The sequence below is a fragment of the Schistocerca nitens genome, chromosome 6, assembly GCF_023898315.1.
Source record: "Schistocerca nitens isolate TAMUIC-IGC-003100 chromosome 6, iqSchNite1.1, whole genome shotgun sequence".
Taxonomy (NCBI): Eukaryota; Metazoa; Arthropoda; class Insecta; order Orthoptera; family Acrididae; genus Schistocerca; species Schistocerca nitens.
The window spans coordinates 366,580,274-366,606,850 of NC_064619.1; the positions used below are offsets into that span (position 1 = coordinate 366,580,274).

The window sequence follows — 26,577 nt, forward strand, 5'->3', positions numbered from 1 at the left end:
GGGTGGACGTACCGCCAAATTGCTCAACACGTGGGGCGTGAGGTCTCCACAGTACATCGATGTTGTCGCCAGTGGTCGGCGGAAGGTGCACGTGCCCGTCGACCTGGGACCGGACCGCAGCGATGCACGGATGCACGCCAAGACCGTAGGATCCTACGCAATGCCGTAGGGGACCGCACCGCCACTTCCCAGCAAATTAGGGACACTGTTGCTCCTGGAGTATCGGCGAGGACCATTCGCAACCATCTCCATGAAGCTGGGCTACGGTCCCGCACACCGTTAGGCCGTCTTCCGCTCACGCCCCAACATCGTGCAGCCCGCCTCCAGTGGTGTCGCGACAGGCGTGAATGGAGGGACGAATGGAGACATGTCGTCTTCAGCGATGAGGGTCGCTTCTGCCTTGGTGCCAATGATGGTCGTATGCGTGTTTGGCGCAGTGCAGGTGAGCGCCGCAATCAGGACTGCATACGACCGAGGCACACAGGGCCAACACCCGGCATCATGGTGTGGGGAGCAATCTCCTACACTGGCCGTACACCACTGGTGATCGTCGAGGGGACACTGAATAGTGCACGGTACATCCAAACCGTCATCGAACCCATCGTTCTACCATTCCTAGACCGGCAAGGGAACTTGCTGTTCCAACAGGACAATGCACGTCCGCATGTATCCCGTGCCACCCAACGTGCTCTAGAAGGTGTAAGACAACTACCCTGGCCTGCAAGATCTCCAGATCTGTCCCCCATTGAGCATGTTTGGGACTGGATGAAGCGTCGTCTCACGCGGTCTGCACGTCCAGCACGAACGCTGGTCCAACTGAGGTGCCAGGTGGAAATGGCATGGCAAGCTGTTCCACAGGACTACATCCAGCATCTCTACGATCGTCTCCATGGGAGAATAGCAGCCTGCATTGCTGCGAAAGGTGGATATACACTGTACTAGTGCCGACATTGTGCATGCTCTGTTGCCTGTGTCTATGTGCCTGTGGTTCTGTCAGTGTGATCATGTGATGTATCTGACCCCAGGAACGTGTCAATAAAGTTTCCCCTTCCTGGGACAATGAACTCACGGTGTTCTTATTTCAATTTCCAGGAGTGTATATCTGTATTTTTTTTTTTAGTAAGTTTGATCATATCAATACTGTAAACATACCTTTGTTAAGTGAAAGGTCAATGTGTTTTACATTCTCTGAAATATGACTTTCTGTATCACTGCACTTGTTGATTTGTGTGTGAAGCAAGCAGGAGTCAGTCTGAGCCTAGCTGAGTCATGAGTCAGTTGTAGATGTGTGATGGGATAGATGCTTGCACTCTGGTGTTGTATAGCTATAATGGAATGGGGTGCAAGTAGTCATGATGGGCTGTATTGATTATTGGTTTCTGTAGATGTTTTCTTTGAATTATGTGGAGTGTTTTGAATATTATGAAGTAAATGAGTTGACACACATTATAAAAATTGAAGTGAAAATAGACTACCTGCTTTATTATTACATTTCAGTGTACATATATGAAAGCAACAACCCATCACTCTTGTAGGAAGTGAGATCATCACACTGGACAACCTGCCAAGGAAGAATTCTACATCATCAAAAACACAAGTTAAGTAATGTATACAGTTGTTGACAGAAAACTGCTCATTTTGTATTATTATGCAAGTGGTCACATTGTTCATAAATGCTCAATTTTGCATACTGTTTGTTGGTTGTGAGATAATCAAAGCCATCAGAGTGAAGAGGCCTTATCAAAGGCCAGCAAGCTGACTGCCAGACTGCAGATGGCTCCATTGCATGGTACTTTCACAATGTTGTCAGATTGCCACATGACATCAATACTGCCACTCTCATTCCCACTGAAGGTGTCCTCACAATCATGGCACCATGTTTACATCCGATGAACCTCACACCATCACCAGTGCCACCCAGCCATGGCAATACACCCTCCATGCTATCATCCCCCGGACACCACTGCACTCTCATATTACAGCCAACACCACCACATACTGGCCTACCTCCACGATCACCACAAGTATGCCATGTGGCATACGTCACTGTCTGATATCCTCAATGTTGCACACAACAATGCAGCTCTTTGGCAGTCAGCCTGATTTCTTTGCCCTGTTCAGTTGCTTGTGCAGTGTATGTTTGTATTTTCAACAAAAGTGTTGTTGTTGTTGTTGTGGTCTTCAGTCCTGAGATTGGTTTGATGCAGCTCTCCATGCTACCCTATCCTGTGTAAGCTTCTTCATCTCCCAGTACTTACTGCAACCCACATCCTTCTGAATCTGCTTAGTGTATTCATCTCTTGGTCTCCCTCTATGATATTTACCCTCCATGCTGCCTTTCAATGCTAAATTTGTGATCTCTTGATGCCTCAGAACACGTCCTACTAACTGGTCCCTTCTTTTTGTCAAGTTGTACCACATACTCCTCTTCTCCCCAATTCTATTCAATACTTCATCATTAGTTATGTGATCTACCCATCTAAACTTCAGCATTCTTCTGTAGCACCACATTTCGAAAGCTTCTATTCTCTTCTTGTCCAAACTACTTATCGTCCACGTTTCACTTCCATACATGGCTACACTCCATACAAATACTTTCAGAAACGACTTCCTGACACTTAAATCTATACTCGATGTTAACAAATTTCTCTTCTTCAGAAATGCTTTCCTTGCCATTGCCAGTCTATATTTTATATCCTCTCTTCTTCAACCATCATCAGTTATTTTGCTCCCCAAATAGCAAAACTCCTTTACTACTTTAATTGTCTCATTTCCTAATTTAATCCCCTCAGCATCACCCGAATTAATTCGACTACATTCCATTATCCTCGTTTTGCTTTTGTTGATGTTCATCTTATATCCTCCTTTCAAGACACTGTCCATTCCGTTCAACTCTCTTCCAAGTCCTTTGCTGTCTCTGACAGAATTACAATGTCATCGGCGAACCTCAGCGTTTTTATTTCTTCTCCGTGGATTTTAATACCTACTCCAAATTTTTCTTTTGTTTCCTTTACTGCTTGCTCAATATACAGATTGAATAACATCGGGGACAGGCTACAACCCTGTCTCACTCCCTTCCCAACCACTGCTTCCCTTTCGTGTCCCTCGACTCTTATAACTGCCATCTGGTTTATGTACAAATTGTAAATAGCCTTTCGCTCCCTGTATTTTACCCTTGCCACCTTTAGAATTTGAAAGAGAGTATTCCAGTCAACATTGTCAAAAGCTTTCTCTAAGCCTACAAATGCTAGAAACGTAGGTTTGCCTTTTCTTAATCTAGCTTCTAAAATAAGTCATAGGGTCAGTATTGCCTCACGTGTCCCCATATTTCTATGGAATCCAAACTGATCTTCCCCAAGGTCGGCTTCTACCAGTTTTTCCATTTGTCTGTAAAGAATTCGCGTTAGTATTTTGCAGCTGTGGCTTATTAAACTGATAGTACGACAAAAGTGTTACATGAAGTATATAGATGGAGTGATTATTCATCAGAGTGATTGTCTCCTATGCCTTGTGGGTCTACATGTTTATTAACTGTTCCTAACCTCAAAATGAACTCTTTACACCAGTATCAATGCTCAGTTTCAAGCTCATGTATGATCAACACTGTGAACTAATAGCAAGAAAAATTATAAGTAAGACTAATGAAACTCTCTCCATAGAAGGAATTGTTGATTCATTACTTAAATATCATGAAACTTTCTTCTCTTCTGGTAAATCCTTTTCCTAAATTTGAAAATTTGGTACCATTAGTTCTATGGATTATGAAGTATTTGTAAATTGTAAATAGAACAATGTAAAGACATACCAAGATCCTTTAGTTCTTTCCAGTTGAGTTCTTTTCCTCGATCATAAAATCCTCCTCTTTCAAATAATAGTTTCAGTAATGCTATTGGTTGCTGAGTACCGTATTCATCAACCTGAAAGGTGTATAATTATCTCTTTATTTTTGCTTCTAGATTATTACTGAGTAAATGTCTTTAAAAAATCATGCTGCTAAGTAATGCAAGAATACGTGAATTTGTGCACTTGCATGTGCACACAAAACACGCAGGCATGCACCCCCCCCCCCCCCTCACACACACGCACACATGTGCCTGTGCTTGTACACTCTGTTAAGTGATGTAGCAAAGTATTATATGAAACTAGCAAAGACTGAAGAAATCCACTGAAGTTATTTGATCATTTTTAGTGATTCTTTGTATCTACATACTTGAAACCAAAATATGATCAGTACATTTTATATGAAACCATAGTTGCAGTTTCTTGACATGTAACAGATACAGCATTTATGTCAATAAAATTCTGTAATAAATGAACAACTACAAGTTTCGATCTGCCCTGCACATCATCGCATGCCATTCATATCACTGTTGACAAGCTGCAATTTGCACAAGTTCTCAAGAAGATCTGCACAGCAGATCAAAACTGATAGTCATTAATAAAAGAAACTGAAATCCAGATGGTGTTTTGTCATTTATTATAACAGCTGTGACCATGGTTTCTGAGATATGGAGTCGATCATGGAATAAAACTTTGCTTCTGTTGATGCTGGCATGTGTTAAGTAATGACAAAAGTCACCTGTCAACTAGATCTGCTGAAGAGATATGTTCACATAACTCTTTGGAGTATATGTCCTGTTGCTGTTTCATTCAAGTGTAAAGGATGGAATACAGTTGCTGTCATAAAAAATTTTGTTTTGGATGATTTAGTATCCACAGTAATTCATCAAAACTTGATGAACGTTTATAAATAATATGTTCTATGTTGGATGAATTCAGATGTGCGCATACTTCTCTCCAAAATGACATATGCAAAGGAAGTCCCAACACTGACAGATGAAAACATTTACAAACTAGACAATATTATATTTGATGACTGGCTATTAAAGACAAGTGAAATAACTGATGAAATAGGCCTGTTAGGAAAGGGAATATGGTACATTGTACATACAGAATGTACTATGACAAATTTTTTTGTAATACAGGAGCCATATTTGTTGAACACTGGGAAAATGCAAATGAAAAAATGGAAATCACAGCACTGTTTAGAATTTTTAAGGATAGATCTGTTGTGTACCAAGCAAAGAGGTGTACACAGCAAATACCAAGAGGGGCTGACGCCACATAGGCACAGCCATTTACTTGGCACCTCCCAACTCTGGGCAGCAGCTTCCAGATTGCCCTCACAAAAATTGACCTTTTCCTGCTTCTGCACCACTTCCTTTAACACGTTGTATACATCCACTGGTAGAGTGGGCAGCCAATAGAGAATGCTCTCAACTGCAGACTACATTGTTTCCACTTTGTACTGGTGGGCATGGGAATCCTTCTGCTGACAGACACCGAAACATGACACTCTGTGGTCTTGGAGACAGTTACAAACCAGCAGCTAGACAGTTCAGTTCAGACCTGCATTCAGTTAAGTACAGCAGCCTGAGGACTACTTTTCCAATGTAGCAGTTACTATTTATGGAGAATGAGAACTTGTAACAGAGTGTCTGCATAAATTCATTCAGTTACAGTGATAATATATAATCTGCAAAGTTATTTAGATAATAATCCGCAAAGTTATTTAGATATCATTGTGTTAGGTTTAGGACATTATGTGCCATGCATCAAACTGCAACAAAGTTAACATCATTATGTAATATACACTTAATAAATGTTATTTCTTATTGTAAAATTTTATTTTTGTAGTGGTCCACAGCATCAACATGTTTTGAGAATGAAAACATGGTCCAGGTAGACTATTATTTTTTATTATCTATGCGACTATCCAATTTCAACCTTTCGTAATTTTCAAGTATGTAGCTTAAGATGGAAGCTTCATTTTACATTATATGAGGTTCAATAAAAATGCTGCTGAAAAGCTGCCCAAATTGACGAAAATATTGCAAAAATTCAAGAGCTTATGCTCAGAGGCCATTGACAGACAATTTATCAACTGTCAGAGATTAGTAGGTTATCCTGGAAATTAGCTCAGCGAATTTTAACAGAAGAATTTGGAATGAAAAGTGCTGGTTGGTTGGCTCATTTGGGGGAGGGGACCAAACAGTGAGATCATTGGTCTGATCAGTTACGGGAGGATGGGGAAGGAAGATAGCCGTGCCCTTTCAAAGTAATCGTCCCAGAATTTGCCTGAAGCGATTTAGGGAAGTCACGGAAAACCTAAATCAGGAGAGCTGCATGTGGATTTGAACCATCATCCTCCTGAATGAAGTCCAGTATGCTAACCACAGCACCACCTCACTCGGTAATGGAAAGTGTTACCACCAAGTTTGGTCCTTGGGTTCTGACTGACAATCAAAAGGAACATCAAGCTGAAACATGTCATTCTTTGTAAGAACAGCTAGAAAATGATCCAGAGTTTCTGTAAAAGTTCATTACTGGTTATGAATCATGGCGCTATGGTTATGACCCAGAAACAAAGCAACAGTCAAGTCAATGAAAGATGTCATTGTCAACCCATCCAAAAAAATGTCATCAAGTCAAAATCAAACATTAAAACAAGACTGAGTTGATTTTTTTAATGCCAAGATCATAGTTCTTTCAGAGTTTGTTCCCCCAGGTCAGACTGCCAATCAGCTCTCTTATTTGGAAGTTTTAAGATGATTGCACCACAGTGTTTGTCAAAAAAGACCTAATTTGTGGCAGATAGAAAATTGGTTCTTTCGCAACGCACCTGCATACACAGCCATCTCTGTTAGGCAGTTTTTAGGCAAAAATGGCATGGTTCTGCTGCCCCAGGCCTTACTCACATGATCTGGCTCCATGTGACTTTTTCTTATTTCCATGCATGAAAACAGGCATGAAAGGAACTGCTATGACAACACTGTGGCACAAGTTAAGAAAAAAACAAGGAGGAGCTGGCAGCCGTTTCTAAAGACAACTACAAAAAACAGTGGAAGCACTGGTGGGACAAATGTATTACTTGCAATGGAGAATATTTTGAAGGGTATAAGGATGTTTTGTATACAATTTGAAATTTGAAAATATATAGGTATTAAAAAATTATTCCAGTTTTTTTTGGTACCCCCTTGTAATATATCACTGGTTCATGTGGACAGGAATACAAATTACTTCTGTGTGTTTGTGGGACAAACACAACACACTATTGCACATGGTTATGTGTCAATGTACAATAGTTTATTGTTTTTGTGCGACATACGTTCAGAAGGAAGATATGTTCCTGCAACAAGTACCAGCAATATATTATAATGTATAATGAAGCTGGAAGCTTAATGTACATGCTTGAAATGACCAATTGCATAGATAATTTAAAAAATAAGACAGCCTTCCAAAACCATGTTTACAACCCCCCAAAAAATTCTTTTCGTGTTCCCATATTTGTCCTGTAGTGCAATCCTATCAAACAAGAGTTTATTTACAACTGTGGAAATCTGCCAGCATAGCTAGGAAACAGCTTATATTATCATGAATGTCTGGGCTGAATTAATTGTAGCTTTCAGTTACTACATTCACAACAAGATCAACTGCTTCCAGAATGAGCACTTGCCCATGAAAGGCAAAGGTCCCAAATTAGAGTCTTGGTCCGGCACATAGTTTTAATCTGCCAGGAAGTTTCATATCAGCGCACACTCCGCTGCAGAGTGAAAATCTCATCCTGGAAACATCCCCCAGGCTGTGGCTAAGCCATGCTTCCGCAATATCCTTTCTTTCACGAGTGCCAGTTCTGCAAGGTTCACAGGAAAGCTTCTGTAATGTTTGGAAGGTAGGAGATGAGGTACTGGCAGAAGTAAAGCTGTGAGGATGGGGCATGAATCATGCTTGGGTAGCTCAGTTGGTAGAGCACTTGCCCACGAAAGGCAAAGGTCCTGAGTTCAAGTCTCAGTCCAGTACACAGTTTTAATCTGCCAGGAAGTTTCAAGATCAAACTGATTTTGTGAGGTACTTGCATACTGTTGTGAGACATTGTCCAGAACATCATACCAGAAATGTACAGAGATCACAGTATCAAAATGGAAACCACTGTCTTGCACAAGAAACTGGTGATGATTTCATCAGCTGTAAAGTTTATAGTCAGTGTTTTCTGGAACTTAGAAGGAATTCTTAAAGCACAAAATAATAGCTACTGAATGCTATCTTCTGGATTACCTAGTCAATACACTTAGTGAGAGATGATCTGGGCTAGAAGAAATTGGGGGCAGAAGGTGTACCTCTTATTTGGACAATGCACACAAATTTGCTTTGAAAACAGATAGATAAATGGAAGTGTCTGAAATATAAATTATTGGAACCTCCACCATATTTGGCAGTCTTCAATATCTAAAGGAATTTGTGGTTCCATCATATAATCAGTCCAATGATGGTAATGTGCAGCAGTTAAACATAAAATAGCATCAGGCTGCAAGGATAGTTTATAATTTCTTTAATGTTTGTTGTTGTTGTGGTCTTCAGTCCTGAGACTGGTTTGATGCAGCTCTCCATGCTAATCTATCCTGTGCAAGCTTCTTCATCTCCCAGTACCTACTGCAACCTACATCCTTCTGAATATGCTTAGTGTATTGATCTCTTGGTCTCCCTCTACGATTTTTACCCCCCACGCTGCCCTCCAAAGCTAAATTTGTGATCCCTTGATGCCTCAAAACATGTCCTACCAACCGATCCCTTCTTCTAGTCAAGTTGTGCCACAAACTTCTCTTCTCCCCAATCCTATTCAATACCTCCTCATTATTTACGTGATCTACCCACCTTATCTTCAGCGTTCTTCTGTAGCACCACATTTCAAAAGCTTCTATTCTCTTCTTGTCCAAACTGGTTATCGTCCATGTTTCACTTCCATACATGGCTACACTCCATACAAATACTTTCAGAAACGACTTCCTGACACTTAAATCTATACTCGATGTTAACAAATTTCTCTTCTTCAGAAACGATTTCCTTGCCATTGCCAGTCTACATTTTATATCCTCTCTACTTCGACCATCATCAGTTATTTTACTCCCTAAATAGCAAAACTCCTTTACTACTTTAAGTGTCTCATTTCCTAATCTAATCCCCTCAGAATCACCAGATTTAATCTGACTACATTCAATTATCCTCGTTTTGCTTTTGTTGATGTTCATCTTATATCCTCCTTTCAAGACACTGTCCATTCCGTTCAACTCTCTTCCAAGTCCTTTGCTGTCTCTGACAGAATTACAATGTCATCGGCGAACCTCAAAGTTTTTACTTCTTCTCCATGAATTTTAATACCTACTCCCAATTTTTCTTTTGTTTCCTTTACTGCTTGCTCAATATACAGATTGAATAACATCGGGGAGAGGCTACAACCCTGTCTCACTCCCTTCCCAACCACTGCTTCCCTTTCATGCCCCTCGACTCTTATAACTGCCATCTGGTTTCTGTACAAATTGTAAATAGCCTTTCGCTCATTGTATTTTACCCCTGCCACCTTCAGAATTTGAAAGAGAGTATTCCAGTTAACGTTGTCAAAAGCTTTCTCTAAGTCTACAAATGCTAGAAACGTAGGTTTGCCTTTTCTTAATCTTTCTTCTAAGATAAGTCGTAAGGTTAGTATTGCCTCACGTGTTCCAACATTTCTATGGAATCCAAACTGATCTTCCCCGAGGTCAACTTCTACCAGTTTTTCCATTCGTCTGTAAAGAATTCGCGTTAGTATTTTGCAGCTGTGACTTATTAAACTGATAGTTCGGTAATTTTCACATCTGTCAACACCTGCTTTCTTTGGGATTGGAACTATTATATTCTTCTTGAAGTCCGAGGGTATTTTGCCTGTCTCATACATCTTGCTCACCAGATGGTAGAGTTTTGTCATGGCTGGCTCTCCCAAGGCCATCAGTAGTTCTAATGGAATGTTGTCTACTCCCGGGGCCTTGTTTCGACTCAGGTCTATCAGTGCTCTGTCAAACTCTTCACGCAGTATCTTATCTCCCATTTCATCTTCATCTACATCCTCTTCCATTTCTATAATATTGTCCTCAAGTACATCACCCTTGTATAAACCCTCTATATACTACTTCCACCTTTCTGCCTTCCCTTCTTTGCTTAGAACTGGGTTGCCATCTGAGCTCTTGATATTCATACAAGTGGTTCTCTTCTCTCCAAAGGTCTCTTTAATTTTCCTGTAGGCAGTATCTATCTTACCCCTAGTGAGACAAGCCTCTACATCCTTACATTTGTCCTCTAGCCATCCCTGCTTAGCCATTTTGCACTCCCTGTCGATCTCATTTTTGAGACGTTTGTATTCCTTTTTGCCTGCTTCATTTACTGCATTTTTATATTTTCTCCTTTCATCAATTAAATTCAATATTTCTTCTGTTACCCAAGGATTTCTATTAGCCCTCGTCTTTTTACCTACTTGATCCTCTGCTGCCTTCACTACTTCATCCCTCAGAGCTACCCATTCTTCTTCTACTGTATTTCTTTCCCCAATTCCTGTCAATTGTTCCCTTATGCTCTCCCTGAAACTCTCTACAACCTCTGGTTCAGCCAGTTTATCCAGGTCCCATCTCCTTAAATTCCCACCTTTTTGCATTTTCTTCAGTTTCAATCTGCAGTTCATAACCAATAGATTGTGGTCAGAATCCACATCTGCCCCTGGAAATGTCTTACAATTTAAAACCTGGTTCCTAAATCTCTGTCTTACCATTATATAATCTATCTGATACCTTTTAGTATCTCCAGGATTCTTCCAGGTATACAACCTTCTTTTATGATTCTTGAACCAAGTGTTAGCTATGATTAAGTTATGCTCTGTGCAAAATTCTACAAGGCGGCTTCCTCTTTCATTTCTTCCCCCCAATCCATATTCACCTACTATGTTTCCTTCTCTCCCTTTTCCTACTGACGAATTCCAGTCACCCATGACTATTAAATTTTCATCTCCCTTCACTACCTGAATAATTTCTTTTATCTTGTCATACATTTCATCAATTTCTTCATCATCTGCAGAGCTAGTTGGCATATAAACTTGTACTACTGTAGTAGGCATGGGCTTTGTGTCTATCTTGGCCACAATAATGCATTCACTATGCTGTTTGTAGTAGCTAACCCGCGCTCCTATTTTTTTATTCATTATTAAACCTACTCCTGCATTACCCCTATTTGATTTTGTATTTATAACCCTGTAATCACCTGACCAAAAGTCTTGTTCCTCCTGCCACCGAACTTCACTAATTCCCACTATATCTAACTTTCTTTAATGCATAATTAATTTCAGGCTTCCACCCAGTCTTCAGATGCAATTGTGCACACACAAAAATTTTCTAAAAAAAAAAAATAATAATAAAATAAATTACACCAATGCACATACAACATATGTTGTTGTTGTTGTTTTTTGGGGAAGGAGACCAGACAGCGAGGTCATTGGTCTCATCGGATTAGGGAAGGATGGGGAAGGAAGTCGGCCGTGCCCTTTCAGAGGAACCATCCCGGCATTTGCCTGGAGTGATTTAGGGAAATCACGGAAAACCTAAATCAGGATGGCCGGACGCGGGATTGAACCATCGTCCTCCCGAATGCGAGTCCAGTGTCTAACCACTGCGCCACCTCGCTCGGTACATACAATATAATGTCAGTTCTCGTATACTACATGTTACAAATTGTCAAACCTACCGATCAGAGGAGTAGGTTACAGTTCTGGCATTAAAGTAAAAATATACATGAAATTACAGTTAATCATACTCAAGACCAAATATTAAGCCAATAATATTTGCATTAATGTCATTACATACTGTTGGTCATCAATTTACAATTGAATCAAAACTAGTTATCGTGGGAATGTAGCAATATTGAGAAGGAAAGTTGCCACTCACCATATAGCAGAGATGCTGAGTCACAGATAGCCACAACAAAAAGATTCTCACAATTATACCTTTCGGCCATTAAGGTCTTTTTCAACAACACACACACACACACACACACACACACACACACACACACACACACACACACACACACACACACACACAGCCGCAACTCGTACACATGACTGCAATCTCAGGCAACTGAAAACCTCCTTCCTGGCTTTCCCTAGTTTTAGTGGGAGTGTGTATACCACTCATTACAAGCAATTAACATTTATGGCAGTATAAAAACTTCTACAATGAAAATGAGTGGATATTAATTTGAAATTACAATGAGTTTCAATAAAATACTATTTTATGGCCCATGGGTACACAGTCAGAGGGTTAAATTTGATGGATGTTCACCTGTAAGAACATCATACAATAAATTAGTGATTGGTAAAATCCATAGAATTATCTCGTTTCACTCATGATGTAATTATTGACAATTGTAGACCAAATATTAATACAATAGTATCTTCTAACTTACATGTTCAATGCAATCACATAATGTTGGTAACTAAATTTTCATTTACATATGAGGAGCATTTACAATGTGAATGTCCTCTCTATAAATATAAACCATTTATGGTATTCAAACTTTTACGATAAAACTGAGTGAACATTATTCTAGAAGGGCACTGGTATTTAATAAAATACTGTTATTTGCTCCCTGGTCTGTATACTCATTGCTAAAATGCAGCTAATTGTGAGAGAGTCAAAGGTAGTTACTAGAATCATTGTGTTCCCAATATCCATTATGTTGGATAATCAAGGTAATGTGTATTTTGTGTAACTTCCTGTATAGTACTTTGGGGCTAGGAGTAACTTTGGACAAAGTGTGCTGGTCTAAATGGGGACTGCATTGAGCAACAAGCACATTTTTGACCTAAAATAATACTTGGCTGGGAATCTTCCTCCTTTATTTACCTTACAATAATACATTTATTTCAACTTCCTCTTCGAGAAACTACCATGTATCCGATTAAGAGCATGTGATTGTATTAATGTCCAACACTAATATACCCCAGTTCAAATTCAGTGATATATATATATATAAAAACAAAGATGATGTGACTTACCAAATGAAAGTGCTGGCAGGTTGACAGACACACAAACGAACACAAACACACAAAATTCAAGCTTTCGCAACAAACTGTTGCCTCATCAGGGAAGAGGGAAGGAGAGGGATAGACGAAAGGATGTGGGTTTTAAGGGAGAGGGTAAGGAGTCATTCCAATCCCGGGAGCGGAAAGACTTACCTTAGGGCGAAAAAAGGACAGGTATACACTCGCACACACCCACATATCCATCCACACATATACATGTATATGTGTGTGTGTGCGAGTGTATACCCGTCCTTTTTTCCCCCTAAGGTAAGTCTTTCCGCTCCCGGGATTGGAATGACTCCTTACCCTCTCCCTTAAAACCCACATCCTTTCGTCTTTCCCTCTCCTTCCCTCTTTCCTGATGAGGCAACAGTTTGTTGCGAAAGCTTGAATTTTGTGTGTATGTTTGTGTTTGTTTGTGTGTCTGTCGACCTGCCAGCACTTTCATTTGGTAAGTCACATCATCTTTGTTTTTTGATATATTTTTCCTACGTGGAATGTTTCCCTCTATTATAACTATATATATATTTTTAAATAAAACTTAATGGGGTCGTTGTGGGGGTGTTGTGAGGGTGGCATGGTATTAGAAGGTGGAAAGTCTAACATGAGGTTGAGATGAAAATGAAAATAACTGGAGAAAGTAACTGGAGATCTGCTGTGAAAAAAGGCGAAAAAAGTGTTGGTTAAAGCTGGGCTATGGATGAATTTAGCTCTAGGGAGTGAGAAGGCAATCAACTATTGTATCATGAAAAACACCTCATTATACTGTCATCAACATATTGACAACAGTTTGTTGCGAAAGCTTGAATTTTGTGTGTATGTTTGTGTGTCTATCGACGTTCCAGCGCTTTCGTTTGGTAAGTCACATCATCTTTATATATATATATATATATATATATATATATACAAAGATGATGTGACTTACCAAATGAAAGTGCTGGCAGGTCGACAGACACACAAACGAACACAAACATACACACAAAATTCAAGCTTTCGCAACAAACTGTTGCCTCATCAGGAAAGAGGGAAGGAGAGGGAAAGACGAAAGGATGTGGGTTTTAGGGGAGAAGGTAAGGAGTCATTCCAATCCCGGGAGCGGAAAGACTTACCTTAGGGGGAAAAAAGGACGGGTATACACTCGCACACACACACATATCCATCCACACATATACAGACACAAGCAGACATCTCACAAGCAGACATATTTGTCTTTAAATATGTCTGCTTGTGAGATGTCTGCTTGTGTCTGTATATGTGTGGATGGATATGTGTGTGTGGCGAGTGTATACCCGTCCTTTTTTCCCCCTAAGGTAAGTCTTTCCGCTCCCGGGATTGGAATGACTCCTTACCTTCTCCCCTAAAACCCACATCCTTTCGTCTTTCCCTCTCCTTTCCTGATGAGGCAACAGTTTGTTGCGAAAGCTTGAATTTTGTGTGTATGTTTGTGTTCGTTTGTGTGTTTGTTGACCTGCCAGCACTTTCATTTGGTAAGTCACATCATCTTTGTTTTCAGATGTATTTTTCCTACGTGAAATGTTTCCCTCTATTATAACTCTATATATAAGATGATGTGACTTACCGAACGAAAGTGCTGGCAGGTCAATAGACACACAAACGAACACAAACACACACACAAAATTCAAGCTTTCGCAACAAACTGTTGCCTCATCAGGAAAGAGGGAAGGAGAGGGAAAGACGAAAGGATGTGGGTTTTAAGGCAGAGGGTAAGGAGTCATTCCAATCCCGGGAGCGGAAAGACTTACCTTAGGGGGAAAAAAGGACAGGTATACACTCACAAACACACATATCCATCCACACATATACAGACACAAGCAGACATGTTTCAACATCCTTCCAAGATAAAAATCACATGAATTTAGCTCTAGGGAATGAGAAGGCAATCAACTATTGTATCATGAAAAACACCTCATTATACTGTCATCAACATATTGGCATTGATTCCACTATTTTGTGAGTTTTACTGTTTCCTCCAAGCCATGGGGCAGTGATGTGACTCCTGTGGTGTTACCTACCATGTCTGCAATGCAAAATAGGCCTGCAGGTCCCAGCCACTGACAGGTGGTTGGATGGAGGCTTTCAAAGGGCAGGCAAAGAGAAAGCGTTTTTGAGTTTAATAATACAATGATGTATATCGATAAGAATGTAATGGATTTTCCATTAATTTTTCTGTATGATCTCTTAAAAAAAGTGCACCTCTCGTGTAAGTTCATTTAATAAAAGAAGTAGTGAATGTTATTTATGGATTTTATCATTGGAGTCTTTGATATATCATACAGTAATACTTAATTGTTTGCAATTTAAACCAAAGAAATCAGGGAAGGTTCTGGAATGAAGGCACTGTATGAGTTTAATTTGGCCGGCCGGGGTGGCCGAGTGGTTCTAGGCGCTACAGTCTTGAACTGCGCAACCGCTAAGGTCGCATGTTTGAATCCTGCCTCGGGCATGGATGTGTGTGATGTCCTTAGGTTAGTTAGGTTTAAGTGCTTCTAAGTTGTAGGGGACTGATGACCTCAGAGGTTAAGTACCATAGTGCTCAGAGCCATTAGAACCATTTTTGAGTTTAATTTGGGAATATAGTCCAAAACAAAAGTTAAGAAGTAAACCTCTAAACAGAGAACTGCAGTAGTGAAATAACATGCAGGACTGGACTCCAACACAGTTTATTGTTCACTAATATATCAAAACCGGTGTGGCAGAAAAGACCAGTCTAGTAAACTGTGTTGCACTAACTGCAAACCACACTCCTGTTTTCATATCATAAAGAGAAACTTGATGTAATTAATGAGGATTTCCTGAATTCCAGTGTCGAATGTTCCTTATTTTCATGTGCCCCAATGAATGCAGCTATGGTTCATCAGAAAAAAAGAGCTTTTAAGGATAAATCCCTCCATCATACACAGACTGCAATTTCCAGTTGCAGTACTGATGTCAAGCAACAGTATCTGGATTGGTTAGCCATCCAGTGCTGTTTCTACGTGTGGTTGCAGTTGGAGTTTGCGGACAGTACTGTGAGCTGGTGCTACTGAGACACCTGCCTAAAATGCTAAATGGTGCAACAATTTTCACAGACTTCTTTTCAAGGCCAATGCTAAATAGTTTACTCACAATTAAACATTTGGTTCTCAGGATCTTTGTTTGACTAATACAGATCCAGTCTCTTACAATTTCTAAACTATTCTATGTATTGCTGGATAATTGGAACACATAGACAGGGAAATTTTTCAATAGAGACAAGCTGACTTTACACATGTTACTCTCCTTTTGCACAGTTTAATACAGAAAACATGCTCTGGTTCTTTGTGTATACCATAGTGAACAGTAACCACACACAATGAAAAGTGGAAAAGGACACATACACACAATCATTAGACAAACAAGACACAGTTAAGTGTTAACTCACTTGCCACAGTGTTCAAACAAAAGATGAATGGATCATGCATTGCTCAAAGATTACTTATGGGGGATGGGTTTCTGTATAATGCTGGCAACAGCACTTGCATTGTACATGAAATGAGATATATATGGGTGAATCTCCATTATTGTTGATCATTGACTTCAAGAGGTTCAGTTGTCATTATTAACTAGTGCATTAACAACTTGGCTCAGAGTAAATACAAAGTCAATAGGCACATCTAAATTGCAGATGGATAGTTTTTTGGAGATATGTTAGAAATGGTCATTATGTGATCACTTCACCTTTTAATTATGGTATTTAAAACAACAGTTTACTTGGCAACAATAATTTACTTGATCTACAAATCTTGAAAACAGATAAGGGGTTGAGAAAAGGTGTAAGGAAACAAAGAAATAATAAAAAAAACCTCATTTATTGGAACATTATAATAAATAATAGAGTATGTTTATAATTTTTTTACCTGTGGCATATTTAAATCGTCAATGAAAATGACCAATTTCTTCCCCCTTGGTGGTCCATATGTATCTTTTGTTCTTTTTTCCAATGACGCTTCAATATTACCTTGCACATCCATTGAAGTTGTGCGAGAAGAAAAGTTAACATTTAGCACCAGCTACAAACAATAAAAGTTTGACATAAATTATCATTACCACATTTTTTCCTTTGAATAAAGTTTCTAATAATAATATAAATAATCTATAGAGTGGGCCACATCAATGCAAAGAAAGCTGTGCGTGTAACCAAATGTTATATATTGTATACATATCTAGAGCATAGTTCATAACTGTTTTTAGAGAGCTAAGGAATTCTGGAAACTATGTGTTAGTGAAGCACAAGCTGTTATCAGTGAGAACAGCTCATCAAAATAGATCTGCTTCCTTTCTGTTCCATTCAGTAATTTGAGGTGTATTTTTTTTTTTAGACTTTATTTTAATCATAACATAACAGCTTCATCTAGCTCATTATTAGAGTGTAGGTCTCACTCTTTAATAACAGTTTTCGGCTCTCTTAATGGAGGATGTGGTGTGATTGTCACTCATTTGTGCACTTCACCTTTACAATCTGTTTGTCCTCTCTGATCCTCCATAACAGAGAAATTGTGTTCAATGTTTCAAAAACATCAATTTCAACTTTTTAAAATTTATTTTCTCTCCATTGCTTCTCTTCTGGTAAATCACCATCATATTGTCCTTTACTACTCAAACAAACTGAAATTACTTGGGCTTCAGAGAATAGCCAATTTCTACACAGCTGAAAAAATTTGATTCTCAAGGAAGCAAGACACTAAACTGTTATGCAAAATGTACAGATGACATAGACAAACTATGAAAACGCATTAACAACTTGGTGGAACTAAATGAAAGTGTGGGATCATTTAGTCAGAAGTCTCCAAATCATGCACAGAAAGTTGGATGTCACACGGTGTGAGGTCAGTGTGACTATAGTGCTAGATAGAGGGTGGCCACAAAATACAAGGCATTTGAAGGAATGGGAAAAAACAATGTCTGTCAATGAGTGAGCATTGGTGGTATTCTTCATTACAATCAGACCAGCTGTGTGGCTGGATTGAAAAGTTTTTATCAAACAGAACACAGCATATTGTTCTCAATGGAGAGACGTCTACAGATGTTAAAGTAACCTCAGGGGAGTGTTAAGGGACCACTGCTTTTCACAATATATATAAATGACCTAGTAGATAGTATCAGAAGTTCAATGCGGCTTTACGCAGATGATGCTATAGTATACAGAGAAGTTGCAGCATTAGAAAACTGCAGCGAAATGCAGGAAGATTTGCAGCAGATAGGCACTTGGTGCAGAGAGTGGCAACTGACCTTCAACACAGACAAATGTAATGTATTGCGAATACATAGAAAGAAGGAGCCTTTATTGTATGATTATATGATAGCAGAACACTGGTAGTAGTTACTTCTGTAAAATATCTGGGAGTATGAGTACGGAACAATTTGAAGTGGAATGATCATATAAAATTAATTGTTGGTAAGGCGGGTTCCAGGTTGAGATTAAGGAGGTGGCTTACAAAACACTTGTTCAACCTATACTTGAGCATTGCTCATCAGTGTGGGATCCGAACCACAGAGGAGATAGAGAAGATCCAAAGAAGAGCAGTGCGTTTCATCACAGGGTTATCTGGTAAACGTGATAGCATTACGGAGATGTTTAGCAAACTCAAGTGACAGAGTCTGCAAGAGACGCGCTCTGCTTTGCGTTGTAGTTTGCTGTCCAGGTTTCAAGAGGGTGTGTTTCTGGATGAGGTATCGAATATATTGCTTCCCCCTACTTATAACTCCCTAGGAGATCACGAATGTAAAACTAGAGAGATTCGAGCACACATGGAGGCTTTCCAGCAGTCGTTCTTCCTGCGAACCATACGCGACTGGAACAGGAAAGGGAGGTAATGACAGTGGCACGTAAAGTGCCCTCTGCCACACACCGTTGGGTGGCTTGCAGAGTAGAAATGTAGATGTAGATGTAGACAATAATACCCCAAGACACCATTTGGATGAATTTACACTAGCAAGAATTATTGGGAATCTGGAAGAAGAATTAAGTGTGTCAGTTGTAGCTCAGGAGTCTGGTATCACTCACAGCATCATTTCACAAGCATGGGGTGCATTCCCAGCCACAGGCTGGCCATTGTCAACTACAGCAGCAGATGACCAGTGCATTGCACCACAGTTAGCTAGGGACCCATATCAAACAGTAGGTACAATTCCTACCACATTTTATTGGTCTGCAAGACATGCAATCTCACACTCCATAGTGCCATGAGCATTCCTTGGGGTTGATCTCTTTGCCTGATGACCAGTACATTGTGTTCTGTTGACATCTGCACATTGGTGGCATCATTTGCAATGGTGTCAAGAGCATAATGTGGTGTGGGGTCACGTGATCTCCACATGTAAGATCACATTCAGTATGATTACCGATTCTGGACATACAATTCAATGGTGAGAGGTGGAAACACATAATGCATCCAGGAACATTGTCGATCATGATTGGCTTAATGGTCCAGTTGTTATGGTATGGGTAGGCATAATTTTACATGGGTATACTGACCTACATGTCTTTGAAAATGGTACACCCATCTGTCAACGTTATTGTGAATGGTGCTGCTTCCCCCTGTGTGTCTATCCAGTGGTGTATTCAGTCCTAACTTTTTACATGGACAACAATGTGTGAAATACATCTAACAGTGTAGGAGGTGGAGCCCTTGTTACAAGAGAATATTTGGCAAATGGACTCACATGCCCATTCCCCTGACTTATATCTCATTGAGTACGTGTATGATGGATTGGGGAGACATATTGCAGCACTTCCACATGCACCAATGACCATAAGTAAAAGTCAACCTCACTGATGCAGCAATGGAATGTTCTGTCACCAGAACACCTTACTAACCTTGCAGCCAGCATGGGAACATGTTGCAGAGCATGCACTGTTGTCTGTGGCGATCACACACCCTATTATGAACCATGTCCAACCTTTTCAAGTGTCCAGGGGATCATCATAAATCACAGTGACTTCAATGCAATTATTGTTTCTGAATAAAAGTGTCACTTCTGTTTATCTCATTGCGTATCTATTTCAGTTACCTTCTCTAATATACTGTAGTAGTTCTTTCCATGCCCCAAATTTCATCTAGTTATGTTACTTGTCAGTGCCACATCATGCAAAAGTTACTTTTATCTTTAAAGTTTTGTGCATCGATGCATATGAAACTTATATGACATTCAAATAAGTGTATGACATGACAAGTAAAGACATACTGTTGTTCCAGATTTTGGTAACTGTTATTCTTTAACAACTATTAAAATACAAATATTAAGTTTGCATGGAAGATAAAATACTATCCTTTCCACCTAATCTAGGAAACTGGTTTACCATGCCACTTCTCCCTGCAATTTACCAACAAACCATATACATCTCTGAACCAGACATGAAACTATACTCCTCTACCACCCAATATGACTCAGGCTTATAAAACTTTGGTGAACAAGACTGAGCATATCTCTTCCCACAACACTGTGCTCAGAGACTGCACCTGAGTATAGCTCAGACATGATTTTCTCAACACGTGAGCTACCTATCCCCCGCAAAATGGACTCATTTCATATGAGATCAATGTACAGATATCTCAGTACATGTCTGTTGACTGGTGCTGCCTCCTGTTGTCAATTTCTTGAACTATTTAAAAATAAACATTAGCAAGCATAATGGCTGCTGTCATGAATGGCTGAGCCAATATGTGATTGCGTTGTTAAAGTTTATGCTTGCACCTGTTAGGTTTCAGGTTTTGCAGTTTGCTGTAATTTTGCTGCAAATATTGAGTGACCAAGTCATTTCTGAAACACAAGAGGAAGAATTCAATGATTCTGGATCAGAGGGTGAAATGTCTACGTGGAAGCAGTCTGAAAAAGATTCATATCAGGTAAACTGCAGCCTGCTACAATTTCTCATCACTAATATTACTTCCACAGATACTGCTGCTATAATTACAATTTATTTTTGTTTTATTTGTCTAAACCCAAATTACATTTCAAACTGCTCAAGAACTAACCTCACACTTTTTAAAGGATCTTTATACTTACTATTATCATTATTTTAAAAACTGTAATCTAGCAAAGAACTAAAGTAAATCTGGAAAATAAAAGTTGAAACTTGGGCTTTCTCACTAGGTATTGCTCTTTAAGATATACCAAACACATATGTGTCAGTACTGTTTTAAATAATGACATAGATGGCTGGTTTTCTAGGCTCACTCAAAATATTTCTAAGTGGTTAGACTTCAACACGTTGAACACTAAACCCACATCCTTTGAATACTTTTTATTGTACACTGAGATAAGTAATATAATATTTAAATTATCGCCTTAATCATCCAAAGTATTACTCCATAAATACTTGTTGTTGTTATTGTAGTGGTCTTCAGTCCAGAGACTGATTTTATGCAGCTCTCCATGCTACTCTATCCTGTGCAAGCTTCTTCATCTTCCAGTACCTACTGCTACCTACAGTCTTCTGAATCTGCTTAGTGTATTCATCTCTTGGTCTCCCTCTATTATTTTTAACCTACATGCTGCCCTCCAATACTAAATTGGTGATCCCTTGATGCCTCAGAACATGTCCTACCAACCGATCCCTTCTTCTAGTTAAGTTATGCCACAAACTTCTCTTCTCCCCAATCCTATTTAATACCTCCTCATTAGTTATGTTATCTACCCATCTAATCTTCAACATTCTTCTGTAGCACCACATTTCGAAAACTTCTATTCGCTTCTTGTCTAAACTCGTTATCGCCCACACTCCATACAAATACTTTCAGAAATGACTTCCTGACACTTAAATCTATACTCGATGTTAACAAATTTCTATTCTTAGGAAACGCTTTCCTTGCCATTGCCAGTCTACATTTTATATCCTCTCTACTTTGACCTCATTATTTATTTTGCTCCCCAAATGGCAAAACTCATTTACTACTTTAATTGTCTCATTTCCTAATCTAATTCCCTCAGCATCACTCGACTTAATTTGACTACATTCCATTATCCTCGTTTTGCTTTTGTTGATGTTCATCTTATATCCTCCTTTCAAGACACTGCCCATTCTGTTCAGCTGCTCTTCTAGGTCCTTTGCTGTCTCTGACAGAATTATAATGTCATCAGCGAACCTCAGCGTTTTTATTTCTTCTCCATGGATTTTAATTCCTACTCCAAATTTTTCTTTTGTTCCCTTTACTGCTTGCTCAATATACAGATTGAATAACATCGGGGAGAGGCTACAACCCTGTCTCATTCCTTTCCCAACCACTGCTTCCCTTTCATGCCCCTCAACTCTTATAACTGCCATCTGGTTTCTGTACAAATTGTAAATAGCCTTTCGCTCCCTGTATTTTACCCCTGCCACCTTCAGAATTTGAAAGAGAGTATTCCAGTCAACATTGTCAAAAGCTTTCTCTAAGTCTACAAATGCTAGAAACATAGGTTTGCCTTTCCTTAATCTATTTTCTAAGATAAGTTATAGGGTCAGTATTGCCCCACGTGTTCCAACATTTCTAAGGAATCCAAACTGATCTTCCCCGAGGTTGGCTTCTACCAGTTTTTCCATTCATCTGTAAAGAATTTGTGTTAGTATATTGCAGCCGTGGCTTATTAAACTGATAGTTTGGTAATTTTCACATCTGTCAACACCTGCTTTCTTTGGGATTGGAATTATTATATTCTTCTTGAAGTCTGAGGATATTTCGCCCGTCTCATACATCTTGCTCACTAGATGGTAGGGTTTTGTCAGGACTGGCTCCCCCAAGGCCGTCGGTAGTTCCAATGGAATGTTGTCTACTCCCGGGGCCTTGTTTTGAGTACTGAAAGACCTTTCAGTACTCTGTAAAACTCTTCACGCAGTATCGTATCTCCCATTTCATCTTCATCTACATCCTCTTCCATTTCCATAGTAGTGTCCTCAGATACATCACCCTTGTATAGGCCCTCTATATACTCCTTCCACCTTTCTGATTTCCCTTCTTTGCTTAGAACTGGGTTTCCATCTGAGCTCTTGATATTCATGCAAGTGGTTCTCTTTTCTCCAAAGTCTTCGTTGATGATTAAGGAATCAATGACAGTTCGAATACAAAATGACACTTGTTCGTGAATCGAAGAATCACTTGTTTCGTCAACCGTAATAGAAAAATGTTCAGTTGGCTTGACTGAAGCCAATACTTTTCTCAACACAGACTTACCTAGCAGATCAATGATCTTGTTTTGAATGTCATGGGATGTCCACTTATAACCCGAATGCCTTAACCAATCTTTAAACTCAGGTATGTCATTCTTTCAGAGTTGCAACAACTGAAAAAAAATTTAGTTTACATCTTCATGCCCTCTAATTGCTAGCCCTTGTTGGCATAGAAATTGCACGGTAGTAAAAATTGTTTCAAGAGCTAAACGGCCTTTCTTCATATCACTATCTAACTGTTCATTCAATTGGGAGGCCACACTTTGGTTAGTGACAGAATTTAGTTTCAGAACTTCTTCTTTATGTGTAAACATATTTTCATGAAGAGGGAATTTTTCCAAAGCCTTCTTCCAGTTAGAAAACCCTATGGAAGTAAATGCATCTTCTTTTATTGTATTACTTAAACTATACAATACTTTAGACGATCCCCAATCCTTCACCAAACAGGTCATTTCACTTCTCTATTCATTCAATTATCACCGTCTTGGTACAGTTTGATCTCATTACACATCTTACCAAAGGTATCTGCATATGTGAAAGTACTGATACTATATACTAGCTGCACTGCGATTACTGTGCCTTATTGCATGTGGGTGTGGCAACTGACTAACTGATTGTTTGGTGAACATTCTTAAGATACAGAACACCATAATACCAATTATTCTAACAACTGCTTGAATGCGTATCCCTTTTGTTGGATATCTCCCAACCTCGGCCAACAACCAACTCCTCCAAAGTATGAAGATGGGAACTGTTCCTTCAGCAACACCCCAGGTCTAATCTCCATAAGTCTCCTTCCTTGGCTCTTCCCTTCTCATATACATAGCCTTAGCATTTTCTCCCTCATCATTTTTCACCATACTGCTTCCCATCCAGACCCAGTACTCCACTTTCACCTAGGCATAAAGGCACAGCCAAACAAAAACAGGTGGAAAAAAGTAAGTAAACTGTTTATTATTTCAAAACTAATCACCTTAACTGATAATACATTTATCCCACTGTGAGACATGATGGTCAGGCATTATGGAAAAATGTTTGCAGTTGCCTGCAGAACTGTGATTGTACCCAGGCGTGCACCTCTTCACCTGAAGCAAATCAATGGCCAAAAATGTCTTTATTCAGGGCACTAAAAATATGGATGACACATGGGGAGAGACTGGAAGTATATGTAGAATGTGTAAGTGCTTCCTGACGAAACTTATGGAAATTTGGGACAGGCCCACATGCTGCCGGCGCGGAAACAACCAGTTTGGTGAAGGCTGGGATTGGGGATGGTCTAAAATATTGCATAGTTTAAGTAGTTATGGAGTAATACTTTGGACGATAAAGGTGATGGTTTGAATATTATATTACTTATCTCATTATACAATAAAAAGATTTAGACCTTGGTACAATCATGGTTCGGTAGGCAAGTGCAAACATTTTTCAGTGAAAGAGCTGACCATCTTGTCTCACACTGGGATAAATGTATTAACAGTTATGGTGATTACTTTTGAAATAATAAACAGTTTACTTACTTTTTTCCATTTGTCTCATTTTCATTTGACTGCCCCTTATAATATACAGCAGTATAATCATAGATAATTGTTAATATAATGTACAGAAATAATATTTGTGCCTTCAATCATCATATATCCTTGAAGGTTCTCCTTCATGATTAGGTCTATGGAACACAATGAATAAATGAATTTACAATGTTTGACTTGACACCTGGTTAAAGAGAGGCTGCCGCAGTGAGGAAGACCTAGCAGTTAACATATGGCGACAATAACTTGGCTATCCTCAGTATACTAAGTCCTGCCATATGCACATACTGGCAACAGTGTAGCTTGTGTCAACACCTGCAGGAAATTGTAATGTAGCAGAATGGGACAGAATAAAAAATAAAGAATGATATCATATGTTTTGGAGATTATAATACAATGATGTGATCTTTACATGAAGTCCTATATACATGCAAAACTTCCAGTTGCATTATCATTCACTTACTGTATCTACTAATAAATTAAGAGTATAACAAGTAATCCCAATAAATTTATGGAAGGATTATGTTACAAACCTAAAGTATGTTAAGTCAAGTGTAAAAACATACTGAGATCATTCTTCATAATAACAATATACCAAATTTGACCTTGAAGTGCTGTAACTAGAAAGAAGATTCAGCTGGCCAGGCAACTGTATTTGATTGCTTGATCATCCAACTACATTATTCTTGTATGTACTGCAATTATAGTGGTTGGAATGGATCAACAATAGCACATTTACTGATTGTATGCTTGAAAACACCATTAGAAATTATGTGTTTCTTTAGTTTTTGCTTTTCCACAAAACCCCGGAACTGCAGATACCATACCCAGTTTGATGCCCAAATAATTTTTGCTGTCAGTGAATGTCCTGTATTAGTGTGACTTTCTTCATACTACACATACACGTGTATGGTGTAAAGTTGCTCATATTTGTGGCTCACTTTATTTGTAGAATGCACAATTACATTACAGCTGAATAATTTAACTTATTAAACTTACATATGTCTCCGGATTTAGCTGCCTCAAGAAATCTTGAATTACTGCTGTTTTTGATGTTCCAGTTTCTCCAATGAGCACTACCGGTCTCTTCACCTAAAATCATAAAAGATGAACTATTTGAGTCATACTGTCATTATTTTCCCAGTGAGCAAATTACTGCTTTTGCAACATTCATTTCATTGGATAGCAGATTTCACGTTATCTTCCAATTGCACATTACATTTTTTAACCCCATCTGATAGGATATAAAATAACCCCTATAGGATTTTCTGTTATTGTAATATATAAGAATATATAAATTAAAAAAGAAAATAATATTTCATCATTCACTAGTAAAAATAAATCATGGTGAAAGCTTAACACTAATCCCCACATTTTAAGGATGATAAAAGGTGTTGTTGTGGTCTCCAATCCAAAGACTAGTTTGATGCAACTCTCCACACTAGTCTATCCTGTGAAACTATCTTTCTTTCTGCATAACTACTGAAACATCCACCCATCTAAAACTCTTACCATAGTGAAACTTCACTCTCCCTCTAACATTTGAAGTTGTGAGCCCCACACACATATATACAAAATTTCTTCCATTAATAAACTGATGAATCGTTGATGCCTCAGGATGTGTTTTGTCAACTGATCCCTTCTTTTAGTCAAGTTGTCTCATAAATTTCTTCTTCCCCTCTATTAGATTCAGTACATCTTCATTAGTGGTTTGATCTACACATCTACCTGACAAAAATGTAGGAGAGATTGATCAAAATAGGAAAAAAAGGAGAAAATAAGTCTCGTCAGTGATGTGGTAATGATGTATGAAGCACAAGATAAAATCAGACGAATACCTCTGTAGCCAAATAGCATTGCTGCTATCAGTGAACAAGGACCTGGGTTCTATTCATGGTATGCCCTCATATTTTTTCTGAGGTAAGGAG

The 26,577-nt window shown here is 39.0% G+C and overlaps 1 protein-coding gene across 1 annotated transcript in view; it reads right to left on the minus strand.

The window, feature by feature from the left end:
• Positions 1-26,577, minus strand: part of LOC126263364 (dynein axonemal heavy chain 10) — a 1,742,213-nt gene that overhangs the window by 506,832 nt on the left and 1,208,804 nt on the right. Inside the window, exons 44-47 of the mRNA XM_049960456.1 lie at positions 26,083-26,102; positions 25,649-25,741; positions 16,834-16,986; positions 3,806-3,917 (exon numbers count right to left, since the gene is read on the minus strand). Of these exons, the coding sequence (XP_049816413.1) occupies positions 3,806-3,917; positions 16,834-16,986; positions 25,649-25,741; positions 26,083-26,102 (378 nt within the window). The remainder of the gene's footprint in view (positions 1-3,805; positions 3,918-16,833; positions 16,987-25,648; positions 25,742-26,082; positions 26,103-26,577) is intronic.